Genomic DNA, 21946 nt, shown 5'->3' with positions numbered 1-21946 from the left:
GAAGTTTGTATATTATTCCTTAAAGCTTGAATACAGTAAAATGAAACTGCTTACACCCTGAGATTCCCTGCTGCCCCATCACTGCTGTCCAGTAACAATGAGTCAGCAGTTAACGCGGTATGACCCGCATGAGTCAGAGTGGTATGAAATTAAAAATGAAATGTGTGTGTCAACACAACAATAGATCTCTTGCTCTGTCCCTGAACTGCCTCCCACAATGCTGGTTTTCATTGTTTTGATAATGACTGAATCTGTTTTTCTTCTGACGCTCGCTCCCTCTGTGCAGAGCTGTGGTTGTAAACTATTTTATCCTCATCTGGTCTTCGACCAGTAAAACTATTTGTTGACATTGGAGAGACATTTGCAAACACACGTCTTCAACTGTGTGCGGTGGTTAAGTGTGGATTCGGTCACGTAGGAGGCTGGGGTACATTTGGGGTTTGCGATATATAGCCCACTTATGGACGGAAATATATCACAGCTGTCAGTCGTCAAACATCTGCAAAAAGTGAAGAAAGCCACTGTTGTTTCCTCATTTATGCCATTCTATAACCTCCTAACAGATCGGGGGAAACATCCCGAAAGACCGACAGAAGTACACTGGAAGCAATTTCCATTTATTGACTTCATTCAATATTGGCTGGACGACGTTTTCTTACAGTTAATTTACAAATATTGCTGGTTTTATAGTTCATATGCAACGTAAGGCAAGCAAGCTTCATGGCAGAAAAGGTAAAGCTAAAGGTAAAGTGAAGTCGTTCACTAACGAACACTCCCTTGTGTAATCACGTGTGCACTAATAATGACGGTCTTGTAAAAGCTTGGCTTCCTTTATATTTTCATTGGCTCCATCACACTTCGGTTGGACTTCAGATGGAGCTCTGTGATACTCACACATATTTCATTGGCTCGTCTCCGGCTGCGGTCGAACATTACAACAGTTAAAACAAAACTGAAAGACCGCAGATTTAATCAGTTCAAGACGGAATCTCTGAGGCCTTCAGGTGCACGAGGTGTTGCACAACAAGTCAAAACAAGAGCAGACAAACACAAATGGATGACGCATTCTGATGTGACGAAGGTTTCTCACACTGTCTTCTCTGTGGCTTTCACAGGAAACATGATGACTGTACGATACAGTTCATGAGATGTCAACATGTGAAGACAAAACAAATCCAATGCACCTTTTGGTATTCACGGGAAAATGGGATGATAGAATACACATGTTTGTATGATTCAACATCATCACAAACTATCTTCTGATCAAGTTAAAGAAAGAAAAGTCACAACTATTGCCTTTGTTTGAGATGTTCCCTCTCTTGTGCCAACAGGGTGCATTTTGAGTTGTCATTGAATTGACTTACAGGTCTATTTTTAAAGATTTTTGCATTCACATGCTGCCAGGAGGCATGGAAATGGCAGATGTAAATCTTATTCAAATTTAACAAATGTTTTTAGCGAGACAGAAGAGCGATTCTCTCAGTCTCTTTCTGGATTCAGTCTTTTGTTCTTCTCAGTGTCGGCAAATGGTTTTATTTCAACACATTTCTCTGGCAGCGGTTAACATCTGGCGACATGAAAGGAGAATTCAACCCTGCATTTAAGTAAAATGATGTTTGATAGCGGGGCATCAGGGAATTAGCTGTTTCTAATTAAGCTGTTAATTATAGGTGGGCTCGTATGAACATCGTTAAACTGCAGCTAAAGATGCCAAACTCAACCACATTCTGCGTCGGCCCGCTCTAATTTCGTCTTCGTCATTATCCACATTCCCCAATACAGTATCTCTTAAAGGGGGTTAGGGTACACACATAAAACACACACACAGTGTTTTCATGACTTTTGGGGACATTACATTGACTTGCATTCATTTCGTGGAGATTTACTCTGATTCTAACCAACCAGCACTGGCACTGTTGTGTGGCGCAAGGCCGCTGTTGTGGTTCACAGAGTTTGTTCCCAGGCTTGTGCTTAACTGACTGTCAGTGCTGCTCAGGGGGTGGCCATAGAAAACCTCCAGTGCCAGCTCATACTGGAAGGACTTCCAGCTGCGCTCATAACCCTCCAAACCTGCATGGTTGCTGTACAGGTTCCTGAGTACACTCGACTTGGTGTACTCATTGCAGTCATGGCTTTTGAGAATAGTAATTAGCTATATTTTAGATTTTTAATAGTTTCGCGCTGCTTGGTTCAAGGATCCTGAAAATTGGTGTGGGTGCGTGTCAGGAGTCCTTTCACACATCCTGTAAGGACCAAGTGTCTAGGCCTTACCGATCCTGAGTTATCTGAAATTAACTGGAGAATATTCTGCATTTTGGCCATTACGCCCCCTTTTCCTAACCCTAAAACATATTTTCACCCCAAAAAGTTATGATTTAGATTATGGGGACGTATAATTGTTCCCATTGTGTCCCCCCCCCCAAAAAAAAGAAATCTGGTCCCCACAATGCGAGGGTGTCCCCACAAGACACGTAAAACACACACACACACACACACACACACACACACACACACACACTCTTACTGCTGGTTACAGAGTGTAAACATTAACAAGAGGGCTCTGAGTTCGCCCACAGAGTACAGTGTACGTCACCACTGCTTTAAACAGTACACAAATATGTCCACGATCCCTCAAACTCCCATTAACACACACACACACACACGTTACGGATGCAAACATTGCTAAAAGAATGCAAAACTGATCGCTGAACATGAAAATGAGTCCGGCTACATGTCCGCTTGAAACAATACAGCTACTGATATGCTGCACATATTAAATCTTAGACATGGCTTGTTCTTTCAGCTGATTGGATCCAGAGTTCATACATTTACATGGAGTTTAATGATGTGATGGAACTTCTGAATGTGTTTATTCAAGGACTGTACTCTGTTTTCGGTACTACTTCTGCTCTCCTCACTGGAGCACTTGTGGTTCCCGGTGTGCTACAATAAGCTGTCCGGCAAAGTAATGCAACCAAATGTTTGCACAGACGTCTTCTAGCAACTCATGAGGATGTGTGCGTGCCGTCATCTCAGTTGGTTTGTTTCAAAGGTGATCCGAAGAAGGATTTTATGAAGAGGCTTAGCATTTATGAATTCATGAAGCTTTGAATTCATGAATGTAATGCATCGCTTTAATCATCCCTCAGTATTAATGTCAGAGTGTGATGTGGTTATTATTAAACTGTTCAGCCACTGGCACCGAATACCGTTTGAAATCAGAACCATCTGTTTCACAGGAACAATGCACCATTTAACGTTTACATATTTATCTCAAGCTGATGCGGCATCTCGCGCTTTCTTAGCGATCTACAGCATCTGGTCGCCCTGATTATATAATAATATGTGAGACTGGACACCTGTACAAAGTACAAACACATCATTTGCTTTTGCTTTTAAAATCATCTAAATGATAAGTACTTTTGTAATGTATTGAAGTTGACATTTTCTATCGCTCTTTACTATCTCTTGACAAGAGATGCTAAATATGAAGCTCAGCTTAAACACTGAGAACAGAGGGCGAGCAGAAAGCTCAGCGGTTGTGCCGGTTGCAGGAAGATCACCGAAACCCAAAGAAAAGGTAGATAGACGGCATGAGAGCTGTCGCGTTTATACACTGAATGCCTTACTCGAAAAAATCCAGAAACGTTTCAGAGCGAGAGCGTCGGGAATGAAGAACAATATAATGTGTTTGAATATATTACTACATTTTTCCCCGATGGTCTGAATAAGTCACAACATGTGTTGCGACACACTTTCCAGGCTCTGAAAAGCGAAATCAAGTTCAATCAATCTTCTCATCTAACTCTCAGCAAGAAACCAAAAGTTCTTAAAACATCAAAATATTACTTGAATTAAAAAAGTGCATCATCTTCATCATATTATTTCTGCTGGTATGAAAGTAGAAACCACACACACCATGTTTTAAATGGATTTCCTGACAGCAGTATTTGTTAGGATTTGCTCTTTGCCAAAGGATTTTTCGGTCGTTTTCTCCAGTTAAAGAAATCCAGTTCTTTAACTCTCACTCTGTAAATCCGGAGCAGCTTGGCTTCTGACATCTCTGCCGGTAAAAACCCAACACTGAGACTCAATAACCGGCAGCAGGACGTGCCGGTCCGTCCGTTGTTTGAGTCTCCAGGTTGACAGACGGGGCTACCTGCTGGCGTTCATCCCAGTCTGACACCCAGCACTGTTCCTGCAGGTACCGCCTGTCAACAGACATCACATTTCACCCGAAACACAGGCCGAAAAAACATCTACTCACCTCAAAGCCCCCCTCCATGACATCAGAGTTTCCATGACAACCTGTCAGGCCTAAACAGGGCGACGGCAGCCAAGGCATGAAGTCATTGACACTTCAAAGAACAACGTTAATGAAGTGCACATGAGAAACCGAGAGAGAGGGGGGGGGGGAAAGAGAAAGAAATGCATTGGTACATGGTGCATTGGTACAAATTTGCAATTATTTTGTCATGTTTATACTGAATCTTATTAAGTTCCACAAGTGTTTTGGCAAAGTGGACGAAGTCGGCCACCGATAGAGAGGGAGATGATGTCAGTGATCCTTTCTCCACCTCAAGTCCGCAGTCTGGATGAAATGAGATGGCAGAGCTGAGATGCTGCTGTGAATTTTAATTCGTTGAATCCCGCTTCCGAAAAGAAATTGTTCAAGAAATTGCGAGCAACCGTAATTTCCCCCACATGGCAAAACAGTGGCGAGAGTGTCTCTCTTTCGGTATCTAAAGAGAAGTGGTATCTTTCTCCAATCACCCTTTCAGAAACCCCAGAACAGCACAAGTGTAAGTGTTTATCTGACGTAAGCTGCAAACGTTAGCATGCTCAGCTAACTATCTTACTGGCAGCATGTCCACACGCAAGTGGGCCTGTCATTAGCGAGCCGTATTATTATGTGGGGATTACATGTTACGTTGAGGAAAGTAGCCGAGGTAGCATTAGTGCTAACGTTTGCCCAACTCATGGTGACTCCTCATCCTCAAAGTCAAATATACTCTTTTGAAATTGTAAGATTTCATATTTTAGTAAGCTTTCAAACCTTGACAACAATAACATTTCCAGTTAAAATATGGTACAAAAGGACTTTGACTCGACAGCTTTCACCCTGCAAAAGAATGAACAATGCTGCTCTTTCAGCATGTCCATCATGTGTATACGTCGTCTGGATATTCAAGATGTGTTTAAAGGGTTAACAGGGGATTTAATACGCAAGCACTTTAGCCCTTTAATCTGCAGTGTTGGCAATGTGGAATGTCTCTTACTGTATGTTTTATGATGGTTTTAAAACCTATCCCTCCACCCAAGTAGTCTTAATATTTGGGACTGCGTTGGCATTGAAACACTCTGAGTAGTGGCATGAAACGTGTGTCCTCAGCTGCGGTTCATGCAGCGTGCATCGGCAGCGCTGCAGCGTTTTAACGTCTGTTTGAAATCAGCAGCTTTGACAAATCACCTCCCGTGTTTTCAGAAGTGCTCACAGATTACATGTTCCTCTGGAGCTAATGATGTTGTCTCTCCAAACTTTGAGCTCTGTCGAAGAAAAGGCCTCGCCGTGACGGATGTTCTCCAAAATACGAACTGCTAATTGACTCCGTTCTTGCGTGAGAGTGAGCGGTTGATTGTGTGTGTGTTCGACTCCGGGGGCCTGGACGAGGAAAAGGGTGATGTCATGCTGAAGGGCCGATCTGGAGCATGGTGTGTGTGTGTGTGTGTGTGTGTGTGTGTGTGTGTGTGTGTGTGTGTGTGTGTGTGTGTGTGTGTGTGTGTAGATAGCAGAGAAAGAACAATTGATGGATATGACTGAGATGTATTTTGGCTCAGTGTGGCAGAATGACATCATCTCACACATCACTGAGTCAGTCATCATTTATCAGTTTGTCAATGGCTCCTGGGAAAAATTCATGTGCTTTCTCAAGCGTGTGTTCTTGCTTTAGTCAGTCAGCAGGTGTTTCTTTTGGCACTGAATGTTCCTGTGTGAGGACGCAGAGACAACTCAAAGATGCTTTAAGTGTGTATTTACGTGTCTCTCCCTGTTTATCTGCGTGCAGTTTACTTCCCAAAGTCCATCCAGTTCTTGAGTTCACATCCTTCCTCTTATATTCAGTCGATTGTTCATTGCACACAGAGGAGGAGAAATGGGGGTTTAAAGGGGCCGATTAGGTTCCCGCCCATGTGATGAACCTTCAGGAGCGCAGACCCTCCTGTTCGTCTGTACATTTCATTCCCATGTTGACATGAACTCCTGAGTACAGCTCAAGCTGTAAAACACACGAATAAAACACCCCTTCAGAATAAATCTTCTCTGGGTGAGAGGCTGAACATGTGACGTACACACCTGCAAGTTACTTATCTTTTTGCAGTCTATCTATTTTAGTATATATTTCAGGAGGGTCGCCATACGAGCGTGTTAAAACTACTGTATGCATACACATGCACACTGCATATGAAACAAAAGTACATTCATTCGCAGTTCATCTAAATGTTTTGTCAGGACTGAAGATAAAACTTTGCCGGTGTTTTCATGAGCCTGTAAATCCGGCTGAGTTCCAAACTCGCCCAGACAAGATGATGAGTGAAGTTGCGTCACATCACGTTGTATCTCTGCGAGGAGTAATGTCATCCAGTGACTCACGGTGGGATCTGCAAACACTGGAGGATGAAATACTTCTGGATCAACCCTCCGCTGACCCTTCGTCCTCCCGCAGGCTGCTGCAGCTTCACTGATTTATACGTCGACTTAATGAGGAAGAGGAGAGAGGCCAGTTACATGTAGATGTGAGATCAGGTCAAAGTCTCTGTTATGTCGTAATAATTATTGTCTGCTGGTGTTGTCTTCTTTGGCCTTGCATCAATCAATGGTAACAAGTTGTTAAAAAACACTTGAATTTCTGACCTTTTATGGAGATTTATCATTTCAGAGATGGAATGGTGGCATGTTGCTTCAGGTGAAGTTGAGACGATGTAATAAAAATGAATTATTATTAAATCCAGGAGGTCCAATTCCAGTGATGGCCAAACATTTCACCGTGGTTTGTAACGTGCATGTTTTCGATTGGCCAATTTTTGTTTCCGCCGAACGACCCCGTGTTTTTGTTTTTACCGCAAATGACTCTACTTCTCTCTTGATTTATTCCCTCAGTAAACATTGTAAACATGAGTTTATGTCTCAATCTCTAGTTTCAAGTCTTCTTCAATACAGCATGATGTTCATTTAGTACATTATGGTCCATTTAGAGTCACACAGACCATAAAGCAGGGGATGCTTTAGGGCGGGGCTTACTGTGATTGACAGGTCTCTACCAGAGACGTATACGTCACTCCTCCTCAGTCCAGATATGGTCACTTCCTGTTCATCGGTTGCAAAAAACAACAACATGGCGACGGCCGCAATCCAAGATGGCGACAGCAAAATCGTCAAACTCGAGGCTTCAAAACATCAGTCCACAAAACAATGTGCGACGTCACGATGACTACGTCCACTTCTGATGTACAGTCGATAGTTTTGTAACCCCAAAGACCGTTCGTTGACGCTCTTTGGTAACTGCTACCAATAGCAGTTACCAAAGTGGTATCCTCTTCCTGTTGTGGTTGCATCATGGCTGACTTCTCTCATTTGTGTCGTGAATCCAGGTTTTTCTGTTTACCCGGTGGCAGACGGGACTGCACAGCGAAACCATTGCATCGTGCAATCAACGTTTACTTCATGATCATAAGCGAAGCCACTCTAATAAACAGAACCCGCACGAACCAGAGAGGAGTGTGAAGACATAAAACAAGACAAACAGACACACACACACACACACACACACACACAGTCAGAGTCTGTCTGTTCCATCAGTACAAATGAGGTCATCCAGGATGAGTTTATCATGGCCCTGGAGAGCCAATAAACGCATGAGTGTGCGTCTGAGGGAGTGTGAGACACCGAGACAGACGGACACGCAGAGAGACAGAACTCTTCCTTCTCGCTGTTTAGCAGTCTGGGAATCGCTCTCGCTGACCTTTCCCTGTTGCTCTGTTTGGGGCTCTGACATCGTGATATCTAAACACATCTGGCCTCTTCGTTGCAAATGAGTACCGAGCCTAATCCCAGTGTCAGCAGGAGTTACAGGGTGTTGTTGCTATGCGCTGTCTCACCACCAAGTCTTTTTCTTTTTAAAAACCTTCTGCCCTTCATGGATCCATCCTGAATACCACCTCCTCATGAAATAAGCGATGGACGTTAAGTAGCATGTGGACGTCTGCTTTTAAATTACAGTGTACGACATGCGGGGGGTGCAGTGTCAGAGGGATGTGGGATTTAGGAGTTAGGGAGTCTTGGAAAATGTACACTTTGGATATCTTTAAGTCAGAGCTGAAGTATTCACGGACAGATAGAGAGGACATATCCTCAGATAAGTGATGAAGAAGAAGGTCTTTTGGTGGATAATTAGAAGAGATGTCGTTGAGGTTTTTCAGCTGGAGAGCAGACAGACCTCTTTTGGTATATCACTGCGCTGGGACTTTCTATTTGTGTTGATTTTGGCAGTCCCTGAGGATGATGATGTTTCTGAGCTCCAGAGTATCTTTAGAAAACCTCTCATGTTACTGCAGCAGGTCTGACAGTCTGCTCCTCTCAGTCCTGGTTCTGGTTCTCCCGTGCCTCCCTTCCCTCCAGCGGGTCCAGCAATACGTCCTGGGTCTCCAGCAGAGAGGAGAAGCTCTGCTCCTGGAGGAGGAGGAGGAGGAGGAGAAGGAGGAGGAGGAGGAGACGCTGCTGCCGGGAGCTGAGCTCTCCTCCTCCCTCCGGAGGTCTGAGGCTGCAGGTGAAATCGGATCTGGATCCATTTTAGTTTCTATGGGGCAACTGTGTTAGTGTTACTTATACACATTATTTTATTTTTGCATTCAATATTTTTAAATATTATATATATATATATTTAATATATTTTTATATTAATTTAGTTTACTTATTTTACTAAATGTATCTTACTCGTATTTTTAGTCTTGTTTGCACCGGTGTCAGTATCACGTCTCATACTCTTGAGAATGTCCATCAGGATGAATGAAGCTCTTATTTCACAGACGCATGAGGATTAAATTGAGACTGTTTCATAACCAGTTAATGAGTTCCTCACTTTAACTCACAGAGACAAGAAGGAAGAAGAAGAGAGATTGAAAGACAACAACAAGAAAGAGTTTCACCAAAGAGCTCAAAGACCATCATTATAGTCATGGCTTTGCACTTATAGATGTCTTTCTCTTTTGAGGAACACAAACACATGCAAATGTTATTCGCTTCCACTCGACAAATCAAAAAGATCTGAATGTCTCCTCGGCAGTGTGAGAGCCACGCTGACGGCCAGCTGGCAGAACGGAGTTCAAATGACCGCGTGAGCTGTTTCTGTGTTGCCATCAACAAACACAACTCTTCACCAAGCAGAGCGCCGTAGCCATGGAAACGCTTCATGGACGCCTTCAAACCCCGAGAGTGATTACACTGTGTGTGCGTGTGTGTGCGTGTGTGTGTGTGTGTGTGTGTGTGGAGGGAGTTCACAACAACTCAAACCTGCAGATGGAAGCAACCATTTTGAAGGTTTGGCACAGAATGAGCACGCTGTCGTCAACCCTCTGAATCCCAAAACCTGCCAGATGGAAAAGCATGCTTTCTTTAAACAGTCGCCAAAACTACACCGTTCATCACGACCAGAAGCTGTAAGAACTGAGATCGTCTGCAGGTTTTCATCTTTCCGACAGCCCTCGAACACATCATGTGTGACAAACGCTTCCGTCAGAAAAAATATCCAATATGAAGACTGAAAGTGATATTTCATCAATGTGACAGGAGCTAAAAACGCATAGAAACTGCGTGGGGTTCAGAAGGTTAACAAGCACACGCACACACACACACACACACACACACACACACACACACACTCACACACACACACTCCAGTCTCTGAGGGGCAACTATCAATTTCAGTGATGCCCACTTCAGTTTCCATGTAAACACAAACAGAGGGAGAACTAAAAGTTAAAAATACTCGTCGTGATTAATCACATGAAGCAAGTCTCCTCAACGTCCCCACATCAACTGCTCTGTGCGTGTGACAGCTCGACACAAACACATGCACAATATGTATATGTCATATGTTTCTAACGATTCCCCCGTGAACTGATGCTGCTCTTCTCTTCGGTGCTCTCTGCGTGGCGATGCGATGACACATGCTCGTTTTACGATCCGACTTAAGTGTTGGGTTTGCAGCATGTCGTATAAATCATATTTCACTCTCGCTCTCTTATGCAAGTGTGCTTCAAACCCAGAGCCTGCATGCATGAGCTCATCGCCTCCAAGCTGCTGCTGCTTTCTGTTTTTCACTGCTTGGTGAGACTTCATGCAACCTGACCTCACAAGACAAACCGGCAGTTTGAACATATTCCGCATGAGTCAAGGTCTGTCAGCGAGATCAGTGACGGCCAAATTAGCTGCTTTGCTTTACCAAACGCCCTTTGTGTTGGAAATCAGTCGGTGTTATTCCAGATCTGTCACAACAGCTCAGGAGAGGAGAGCCAGACGGTCCTCACCGCCATTAGAGCTGTTTATTACCCAAAGATCAGAGGAGCAGGGAATCCTCCTTCTATCCAGAGATAGAAACGCAGGGAACGAGCAGCGAGGAAGAAATAAAACAGGGTGTTTTTGTGGGGACGAGGAAGACGAGAAGAGGAGAGGAGAGGAGAGGAGAGGAGGAGAGGAGAAGAGGAGAGGAGAGGAGAGGAGAGGAGAGGAGGAGAGGAGAGGAGAGGAGAGGAGAGGAGAGGAGAGGAGGAGAAGAGAGGAGAGGAGAGAGGAGAGGAGAGGAGAGGAGAGGAGAGGAGAGGAGAGGAGAGGAGAGGAGAGGAGGAGAAGAGAGGAGAGGAGAGGAGAGGAGAGGAGGAGAGGAGAGGAGAGGAGAGGAGAGGAGAGGAGGAGAGGAGAGGAGACCACGCTCAAAACACACTTTTTACAAACAACTTTCCATCAGCTCTACATGGATCTTCATTATGCGTGCAGTAGTTTAAGTGTGTGGCCGGCGGTTTGGTCACACACACTTACACACACACACACACACACACATACACACACTTACACACACACACACACACACACACACACACACACACAGATGAGACCTTCACTTGCTCTCGATGTGAAATTTCCACTGAGTTTAAGTTACCGGTTTGCTGCCGAGATGCAGCAGGATGAGCAAAACCTTAGACACACACTTTGACACCCTGAATAAACTGAAGGCAGCGGACTCCATCTCAACAGAGCAGTATGAACAAACATGCAGTCATGAGCACGCTCAAAGGCCCCGAGGGAAGAACCCTGAGTGATTGTTTTCTCTATCTCCAGCTTGCCAAAGCAAAGATGAAGTTCAATTCTGGAGAAAAGCTTGAGTGGCGCTTGTGCCAAAGCCGCAGAGATGCTTTGCAGAGAGCTGCAGAGGTTTGATCGGACAGCAGAGCCGGGAAGCGGGATTAGTCCCCAACATGCTGTTACAACAACAACAACAACCTGATTCCTTTCAGGCACCGGAGCGCCGCTTCATCATTCCATTCTCTGATGTATTGTTTTATTCACACCACAGTACGTTGCACGTCGTCGCACAGTGTGATACTTTTCAGATTGTGTCAAAGATTGTTTACACCTCTGAAAGCTGCATTCTCTCTGGTGTCCACCAGGGGGCGACTCCTCTGGTTGTATAGAAGTCTATGAGAAAATGACTCTACTTCTCTCTTGATTTATTACCTCAGTAAACATTGTAAACATGAGTTTATGTCTCAATCTCTAGTTTCAAGTCTTCTTCAATACAGCACGATGTTCATTTAGTACATTATGGTCCATTTAGAGTCACACAGACCATAAAGCAGGGGATGCTTTAGGGGGCGGGGCTACAGTGATTGACAGGTCTCTACCAGAGACGGATACGGCATCTTTACATCACTTCCTGTTCACTGGTTGCCAAAATCCAAGATGGCTAAATTGCCGAACTCAAGGCTTCTAAACTGCAGTTCACAAACCAATGGGTGACATCATCTTTGAGTAATGGCTCTTTATCAGACATGTTCTGACCTCGCTGCTCACCTGTAACAGCATCAGATCATTGATAAGGATCCAACAAACAGGATGCAGCGTGAGCATTAAATCATCTCCAGCCTCCCGCAACGTGCTGAGCTACTTGTTCTCTGTTCAGTTACAACATCCAGGGATCAGATAGTGTGTGTGGTTCACCGTATCTACAGAGAAATCAACCCGACCTCAAGCACCAGCTTGTCTCCCGTCTCTCACAAACAAGCTTATCGTCTCAGAGATCTGTGACTGGATGAAGTCATCGTAATTGTGCAGAACTGGTGAAACATTTCGTGTCCCAAGTGTCACGTGCGTCTGTATCTCAGGAACAATCGTGATAAGTTCTGTTTCTTTGTTAAAGAGTAAAGTTTTCCCAGCAGAGCTTCACACAGTAACTATAAACCAGAACCAAACCAGTCCCACAGAGGCCTTCCATGGCTGCTCTTTGACGACTGATACAAATATAGATGTTTTTTCCACTGAAGCCAAGATTCTTTATTTGGTTTTGATGCCAAATATAGTATCCAGTATTCCCACAGTGTTGTACTATTGTCAGTGTGGGAAAAACCTCCAAAACATCGTGAAGTAACATGATCTGTGTCTTTTGAAGAATTTTTATTGAAGGTGCTAAAGATTAGGAGCATCTCTGACTCTCTGACTCTAAACGTGGTGACGGCTGAGCTGGTGGCTAGCGGCTAACAGCGCTGGCGGAGCTAACAGTGTTTACCTGGGGTTGGTTGATTTGTGCTGCGAAAGCTCAGAAAAAGGAAGATGTTGCATTGTTCTACTCTGTGTGAAAGTACTCATCGCCATAACAACAGTTCTAAAATGATCTTGTCTTGTGAATTAATCGCAAGACAAGAAGAAAAACTCCCTCTGTGGGTAAAGGCCTTCTGTCTTGATCATAGACTGTTTATAAGAAGAGGACGTAGTCATCGTGACGCCACTCATTGGTTGGTGGACTGATGTTTTGAAGCCTCGAGTTCGGCATTTCGAAGACGCCATCTTGGATTCCGGCCGTCGCCATGTTGTTTTTCTCGCAACCAGTGAACAGGAAGTGACCATATTTGAACTGAGGAGGAGTGACGTAGAGACGCCGTACACGTCTCTGCTAGAGACCTGTCAATCACAGTAAGCCCCGCCCTAAAGCATCCCCTGCTTTATGGTCTGTGTGACTCTGAATGGACCATAATGTACTAAATGAACATCATGCTGTATTGAAGAAGACTTGAAACTAGAGATTGAGACATAAACTCATGTTTACAATGTTTACTGAGGTAATAAATCAAGAGAGAAGTAGAGTCATTTTCTATAGACTTCTATACAACCAGAGGAGTCGCCCCCTGGTGGTCAGTGGAGAGAATGCAGCTTTAAGACACTTCCTTATCGGCTTCACTCGGCAGAACCGAGGTTGCCACCTGGTCTTGATATTTAATTAACGATACAATCTGGAAGATCTCCGTTTCGTTCTCTTTGGCGATAAGCAGTAATTTGCGGCAGTAATCAGGACCGTCAGAATTTGTGGCTTGTGAAAAAATAAGGTGTGATTAGCTTACAAGGCTACAGCTGTTATTTTAAGGTGTCACATAAATATTTAATCAACATATGTTACGACTAGAATATTAACGGACTTGGATCGAGATCAGGAGTTTGTTGAGGAGCTTTCTGTGATTTTTTTAGTCCGTCTTTTTATTCTTTTCTCTGTTTTGTGGTGGCGTTAAAATCTGTTTTTGTTCTTTTCTTCTCCTTTCTCACAGACACAGTGCTGAACATTAGCGATCAAACCTGGGCCACACACACACTCAGCCCTGAGGGCACGCACACACACACCCACACACACACACACACACACACACACACACACACACACACAGACACACACACACACACACACACACACACACACACATCTGGTCTCAGTCTCAGTAAAGCCCTGTTTATCCCTGTAAATGGACTCAGACCTGACTGATCAGTTTAGGTGAGACATCCTGAAGTTCGTCTTCATCGGCCCACTTCAAGGCCGACCGGCTGACATATACGAGCCGTGAGGTTCAGCATGTTTTACTGTGTGTGTTTCTAATGAGAGAGCACAGAGACGGCATGTACGACCAAACCAGAGAAGTTTTTTACAAGAAGCTTTGATTTGACGTCTTACTTAAGTGCATGCAGAGTTAAGTGTGTCTTTAAGAGAAAGCAACATGTTGGTCAAAGTTCAGAGAATTACACTTCTTCTAAAGAGACAATTTATGAGAAAGAAAGTTCTTCTAAAAGCAAATAATGTTTTTCAAGTGACTCTGTTAACCCACTTTACACCACTGGCTCGATTTGGCGTCATGGCTGTGATGCCCTTATTATTATTATTATTACATTGTTCAGCTACAAATCAGATTTGATGTCGATGCTGCATATGTTAAAACTTGCATTCTCTCTAGTGTCCACCAGGGGGCGACTCCTCTGTTCGTCAGTCTGGATATCAGTCTGCACATCGAAGGTGAGGAAGAGCGCGATCGCAACCAGGGCGGCAACCTCTGGTTCTGTTGAGAGAAGTCGATGCTTCATGTCTTAAAGCTGCATTCTCTCTAGTGTCCACCAGGGGGCGACTCCTCTGTTCGTCAGTCTGGATATCAGTCTGCACATCGAAGGTGAGGAAGAGCGCGATCGCAACCAGGGCGGCAACCTCCGGTTCTGATGAGAGAAGTCGATGCTTCATGTCTTAAAGCTGCATTCTCTCTAGTGTCCACCAGGGGGCGACTCCTCTGGTTGTATAGAAGTCTATGAGAAAATGACTCTACTTCTCTCTTGATTTATTCCCTCAGTAAACATTGAACAGACCATAAAGCAGGGGATACTTTAGGGGCGGGCTACAAGGTGATTGACAGGTCTGTTACCAGAGGCGTATACGGCAACATTTCAACTCACGCTGAGGTATATTTGCATTGACTTGATTTGTAATCGTTTGGTGTGATCATACGTTAAAAAATGTGTTGAATGCATTTCTTTTCTCACAAATCAAGAGCAAATCTGATTTCAAAAATGTTTTTATTTCAAATCACGTATTGTTTACATGTTTGCTGTCCATCCACGTTCTTCGTGCTCCACCGCCGCCTGCAGGCTGCGGGGATGTGTGTCATGTCACCTGTGCACTTGAACGCATCGTCATGCAAACACGTGACACAAAGAACGCAGTGAGCCTTCATTGTGTAAGAGAACTCTACAACAAGGGTTCTCCACCTTTCATCACTTCTGGTTCAAACATTTCCAAGGATCCCAAATGAATGAGAAAAAAAACATGACAGAAAAAAAGGAGAAGAAATGAAATGTAAACATGTGTGATGTCAGCTTTAATGACCACAATGCACCTGAACACGCCTGATCTCTTCTTCAAGAGGCAGATATTGTTACTTTCAGACTTCGTCTGTTTGGCTTCCAACTAAATTCCTTTTTCTTTGACAAAAACGATCTCATGAAAGATGTTTGAACCAGAGCTTCTCAACGTTTTGTAACTTCTGATTGTTATATTGTATATTCTGCTCTTCACCCATCACTGACATCATGAATCCATATTTAATGTATTTAGGGTCATATTTCCTCATCAAAACCCATTTTATGTGATGTCGTCGCTTTACCGCCTTATATTATGATTGATATTATTTTATTTTACTAAATTATTTATTCAATTTCTTAGTTTCCTTTTTTCAAGTCAGTAGGTTTTATGTTCCATCTATTGTTGTTTTATTTCCTTTCTTTCGCTGCTTTGTCTGTCAAAGCACTGAGTAAACTCTGTTCATATACACATATATATAAATAAAGTTATTGTTAACGAGCTAACATGGCAAAACAATTGGACGTGTATTGATTGGCAAACTGGTCATTGAAATTATGCAATTCAATTTGACGTTTTTTGTTTATTTATGTGAATTCTTCAACAAATTTAGATGAAAAATAACTCGCTTTTAAAATGACAAGATATTTATATATTTGTTATAATTTGAACAAACCATTTGGAAGTACCCCCGAGGCCCACCAGATGGCGCACTGACACCAAAGCAGCGGTTCAGAATAACTTTTCTACAAAATACCTTTAAACCGATTGTTTATTTCATTTTCATTTTCATTTATTTCAGTTCAATAATTTGTGTGTTGCTGTTTATCCAGAATACCAGAATACCAATCATTCACTTTACAACATCACGTTTACATGAGCTGAACAAAAACAAAAACCACATTCAGTTTCATAGAAACCTAAAATCCCTTTGAAACAAACAAACACCAAACAAACTTCAAACGTCAAACTTCAAACGTCTGAGACATTCTACATCAACAATGAGCGCGTGAGGAGGAGAGTCAGCATCACTGGTCTGCTCAGTATGGCTTCTTCTGCTCAGGACACACACACACACAGACACACACACACACACACACACACACACACACAGCATAGAGATTAAATATTGTTTTGCATGAATGACATTTGATAAATCCTTCTGGGTTTTGTTTTCATATCATCTTACCTGCACTGCTCATTTCCTCGCTGTGGAGAAAATAAACACGTCGTTATTCTTTCATTTGTGACGTCTCTATCGTTGTTTCTTTCGGGCACTGGTGTCCATATTACGACTGATTCACTTCATATTTTTACTCTCGTATTTATCTTCATCGTTGTAATTTAATAACTTGTTTACTTGCCTCACTCTTATTGCCATTCCATTCTATCTTGTAATGGTGTCCGTATTTCTTCTTCCAGTTAACAGTTGTTATTCTACGTTGTTCATATATGTTTTATAATCTTATTATATTGTGTTTTGTTGTAATCTTTGATCAAACTCTGCCACAAGAATTTCATTCTGGATTTATAACGTTCTTTCTTATCCTAAATAAAGGTTGTTCTCGTTGTGACAGCAGCTTAGAATATAAGAGGTCTGCTCACTCACCTGAGTGCAGGTAATGCAGCAGCACAAGCAGCACGACCACCAGTGTGACCACCCCGACGCCAAAGAGCAGGTTATACATCCAGCTGCTGGGCTCTGAGCGGAGAAAACAAACAGACATGGAGCTCAGGAGTCGGTGCGGTCCTCTGCTGCCGCCGTGTGGTAGCTGGCGGTACTGCAAGCGAGCTCCACTCACCCTCAACAGTCAGGATGAAGCTCTTTCTGATGGGCATCCTCAGGGACTGATGGGAGACGCTGCACGTGTACTGTTTCCCCGAGTCCTTGAGGGAGACCTCGAGGTAGAAGAAGGCCGTCAGCGAGTAGGTGTCGTCCTGGTTGTGTTTGTGGCTGGACAGCAGGACGTTCTGGAGCTCCTTCGGGAGCGGAGCGCCCACCCTCTTGCCCGCCGCCGTCGCCGTCGCCGCCACCGCCGCGGCGTCCTGGACGTACCAAACGATCTCCACGTCCAGAGGGTAGTAGTTCTCTACGTCGCAGGAAACCTTCCGCTCGCCGCTGTCCTGCAGCGAGAGAGCGGGTCCGGTGTTGAGGGAGACACGGGGAGGCTCTGAGGAGAGGGGGAGGAAAAGGTTTCTCACAATGAATTCAACAAAAGCTTTCCTGTTATGAGGTTGACTCAAGATGCAAATGTTTGTGTGGAAAGTCAACTTCATAAGAGGGAGAGTCACGTCTGTCGGCTGTTGAAGACATCACCTTGGGTTCTAGGGAACTGTGATGGATGTTTTTTCACTATTTTCTCAGTTTATAGAATAATCGTGAAGTCAATCAATCTAAAATATTTGAGGGATCCAGATTGCAGCCTCATGCTGTGCTCCAATTTTTCAAGCGACGAGATGAATAGAAAGTCAGTGCAAAGAAGTGAATGATGTGAGTAGGCGCGAAGTGAGAGGGAGATATTCTCGTGACGCTGTGTCCTTAAAGTCATCAATGAATTCAGACTTTTTACAATTCATCATCATTATGTAGTTATTTCAGATCATCCCCTGCTTTATGGTCTGTGTGACTCTAAATGGACCATAATGTACTAAATGAACATCATGCTGTATTGAAGAAGACTTGAAACTAGAGATTGAGACATAAACTCATGTTTACAATGTTTACTGAGGTAATAAATCAAGAGAGAAGTAGAGTCATTTTCTATAGACTTCTATACAACCAGAGGAGTCGCCCCCTGGTGGACACTAGAGAGAATGCAGCTTTAACACATGAAACATCGGCGCCCTGGTTGCGATCGCGCTCTTCCTCACCTTCGATGTGCAGACTGATATCCAGACTGACGAACAGCGGAATCACTGACACGGAACAAATGTAGGTCCCTTCGCTCGTCATCTTGGCGAAGGGAAGCTTGTAGGAAGCGTCCCCGCCCGCCAGGCTCCTGTGCCCGACGCCGCTGCCCTCGCTCCGTCCCGTGCGGCCGTTATAACTGAAGAGTCTGGTTCTCTCTCCACGATGCTGCCGGTGCCACTCCACCGTCACGTTGGGTGCTTTGTGGTCCACGGCAAACTGGCAGTGGAGCTTTTGTTGGGAGCCCAGGCCGGCTCTCACTGACGGAGACTGTGTTTTAATGACCATGGCGACTGTGGACACAGAGACACATGAAAACGGGCTCGTATTAATGTGAGATATGGGACTGATGTTAACTTTGGAGGAAAGAAAACAAAGAGTACATCATCACTGATCGTTATTGATCGATAATCGGGACATATATGCGATCTGGAAATCGGCATCTATGCTTTTCTAGTTTCTGATCTCTCAGAATGTTACGCTGTGAACAACAAACCGTGTTGAAATCAGCAGCAGGAGAGCGAGTTATGTTAGCAACACCGCTAACATACGGAGGTTCCATTTAGTAACACTGTGATGCGTTCAAGCTCTGTTCGGTGAAAACGAGTATTAGAAATGAGCGAAGGTGAATTCTAACGTCAAACGTGTTCAAATGTAATCTTGTAAAATGTAGTATTTTAAAAAGGAGTACAAGTCACTCGAACCCGAGTCTGTTGGTACCGAGTGGTCCTCGTTGTTGTTGTTGGGTTTACCTGATGTGGTGAGAGTCTCTCGGTCCCCGATGGCGGGCCAGCTGCGGTAGTCCTGCTGTCCTGGGGGCGGTTGGTCCGACGGGTGTCTAAGGAAGGCCGTGACCGTGAACTTGGCGTGTTTGAGGATGCAGATGAACCAGCGGTTGTACTCTTGCCCCCCCTTGAAAGGCCAGCGGACGTACATCCCTCCGGTGCTGTACCTCCGCAGCTCGCACTCCAACTGCTCCGCTTCTGCATCCTCGACGAACCGCCGCAGGTCCAGCTTAGAACCTGGACCAGAAGCCGTTAGAATACACAACATCTCTCCGTGTGTTACTCCCATGAGACGCAGGACTTACCGGTGATCAGGAAAGTGATGGCGTGTGGATTAACAGGAGTGTCTCCTGCTTGACCAAACTGCAGCATGGCCTCCCTGTGGATGTGCTGAGTCTCAGTGAGACCGTCGTTCATAAACACGCGCTCATCTGTGAACTTACAGGGCAGCCATGACACCTGGTGGACACCTTGCACACCTGAGAGAGACACAGAGTCAGTCGAGTGCGACAAAACCGACGACTGTGGCTCAGTGGAGCGCAGGGCCGTCCGTCAATCACAGGATCAAAACGACTGTAAAGTAATACAGTGTAGTATTACTGTAGTAAAGTGTGGAATACTGTAGGCTACTCTAGCAGAGTATATTGCAGTATAACAATATAGAATATTTTTACGACATGATTAGAAGCATGTGAGGCTGCCTCTAGTCTTTTTTTTTACATGCTTGGGTACAGTACAGTACAGTATTAGTGTAGTATAGTACAGTACAGTATTAGTGTAGTACAGTACAGTACAGTATTAGTGTAGTATAGTACAGTACAGTATTAGTGTAGTATAGTACAGTACAGTATTAGTGTAGTACAGTACAGTACAGTATTAGTGTAGTATAGTACAGTACAGTATTAGTGTAGTACAGTACAGTACAGTATTAGTGTAGTATAGTATAGTACAGTATTAGTGTAGTATAGTATAGTACAGTATTAGTATAGTATAGTACAGTACAGTATTAGTGTAGTACAGTACAGTACAGTATTAGTGTAGTATAGTACAGTACAGTATTAGTGTAGTACAGTACAGTACAGTATTAGTGTAGTATAGTATAGTACAGTATTAGTGTAGTACAGTACAGTACAGTATTAGTGTAGTATAGTACAGTACAGTATTAGTGTAGTACAGTACAGTACAGTATTAGTGTAGTATAGTATAGTACAGTATTAGTGTAGTATAGTACAGTACAGTATTAGTGTAGTATAGTACAGTACAGTATTAGTGTAGTATAGTATAGTACAGTATTAGTGTAGTATAGTATAGTACAGTATTAGTGTAGTATAGTACAGTACAGTATTAGTGTAGTACAGTACAGTACAGTATTAGTGTAGTATAGTACAGTACAGTATTAGTGTAGTACAGTACAGTACAGTATTAGTGTAGTATAGTATAGTACAGTATTAGTGTAGTATAGTATAGTACAGTATTAGTATAGTATAGTACAGTATTAGTGTAGTATAGTACAGTACAGTATTAGTGTAGTATAGTACAGTACAGTATTAGTGTAGTATAGTACAGTACAGTATTAGTGTAGTATAGTATAGTACAGTATTAGTGTAGTATAGTATAGTACAGTATTAGTATAGTATAGTACAGTATTAGTGTAGTATAGTACAGTACAGTATTAGTGTAGTATAGTACAGTACAGTATTAGTGTAGTATAGTACAGTACAGTATTAGTGTAGTACAGTACAGTACAGTATTAGTGTAGTGTAGTAAGTACAGTATTAGTGTAGTATAGTATAGTACAGTATTAGTGTAGTATAGTACAGTACAGTATTAGTGTAGTATAGTATAGTACAGTATTAGTGTAGTATAGTACAGTACAGTATTAGTGTAGTATAGTACAGTACAGTATTAGTGTAGTATAGTATAGTACAGTATTAGTGTAGTATAGTATAGTACAGTATTAGTATAGTATAGTACAGTATTAGTGTAGTATAGTACAGTACAGTATTAGTGTAGTATAGTACAGTACAGTATTAGTGTAGTATAGTACAGTACAGTATTAGTGTAGTACAGTACAGTACAGTATTAGTGTAGTGTAGTAAGTACAGTATTAGTGTAGTATAGTATAGTACAGTATTAGTGTAGTATAGTATAGTACAGTATTAGTATAGTATAGTACAGTATTAGTGTAGTATAGTACAGTACAGTATTAGTGTAGTATAGTACAGTACAGTATTAGTGTAGTATAGTACAGTACAGTATTAGTGTAGTACAGTACAGTACAGTATTAGTGTAGTGTAGTAAGTACAGTATTAGTGTAGTATAGTACAGTACAGTATTAGTGTAGTATAGTATAGTACAGTATTAGTGTAGTATAGTACAGTACAGTATTAGTGTAGTATAGTACAGTACAGTATTAGTGTAGTGTAGTAAGTACAGTATTACTGACACAAACTTAAAAACAACACAATCTGTAATAAAACCGAAGACGACAACTTACCTGCACACAGACACAAGTAACTAAGTATCTTTAAGATCAGACTCATGACTGTTCATTGGTAGGAATCCTCTCCGAGTCGCCCGAGCACCACAACACCACCGAGCTGTTCACGGTTTGAAAACCGACTTTCACTTTCACTTCACAGGAAGAGATATTTGCTTGCCTCTTGCATCACGTGTTAGGCAGATCATATATCACTGACATTTGATCTGCCTTTTTAAATGCCATTACACATACAATTATTAAAATCAAAGATAAAACACATCTTTATTGTGAGTCCAGAAACATTCATAGCGCTGTTTAATTATAGAGTGAACGTTATTAAACA

At 43.0% G+C, this 21946-nt stretch overlaps 1 protein-coding gene across 1 annotated transcript; it reads right to left on the bottom strand.

Annotated features, from left to right (window-relative positions):
* Window positions 1-16101: 16101 nt before the first annotated feature.
* LOC306779461 (tapasin-like) lies at window positions 16102-21755 on the bottom strand. The gene is made up of 8 exons (XM_079271398.1): window positions 21619-21755; window positions 19427-19600; window positions 19089-19358; window positions 18300-18629; window positions 17231-17599; window positions 17038-17130; window positions 16618-16637; window positions 16102-16483 (listed from the first exon to the last, which is right to left on the bottom strand). Exons 1-7 carry the CDS (start codon window positions 21662-21664, stop codon window positions 16627-16629), a joined length of 1293 nt encoding a protein of 430 aa, XP_079127524.1. The 5' UTR covers window positions 21665-21755; the 3' UTR covers window positions 16102-16483; window positions 16618-16626.
* Between the last annotated feature and the right edge of the window lie 191 nt (window positions 21756-21946).

The sequence above is a fragment of the Melanostigma gelatinosum genome, assembly GCF_949748355.1.
Source record: "Melanostigma gelatinosum genome assembly, chromosome: 7".
In the NCBI taxonomy this organism is placed as follows: Eukaryota; Metazoa; Chordata; class Actinopteri; order Perciformes; family Zoarcidae; genus Melanostigma; species Melanostigma gelatinosum.
This window is presented reverse-complemented; position numbering and strand designations above follow the sequence as displayed.

Bases quoted from the DNA above. Each gene is read 5' to 3' on its own strand.
- LOC306779461 (XM_079271398.1), bottom strand. From the start codon at position 21,664: ATGAGTCTGATCTTAAAGATACTTAGTTACTTGTGTCTGTGTGCAG. The intron at 19,359-19,426 runs GTAAGTCCTGCG...CTTCTGGTCCAG, and splicing joins CATCACTTTCCTGATCACCG to GTTCTAAGCTGGACCTGCGG. The intron at 18,630-19,088 runs GTAAACCCAACA...CTGTGTCCACAG, and splicing joins AGAGACTCTCACCACATCAG to TCGCCATGGTCATTAAAACA.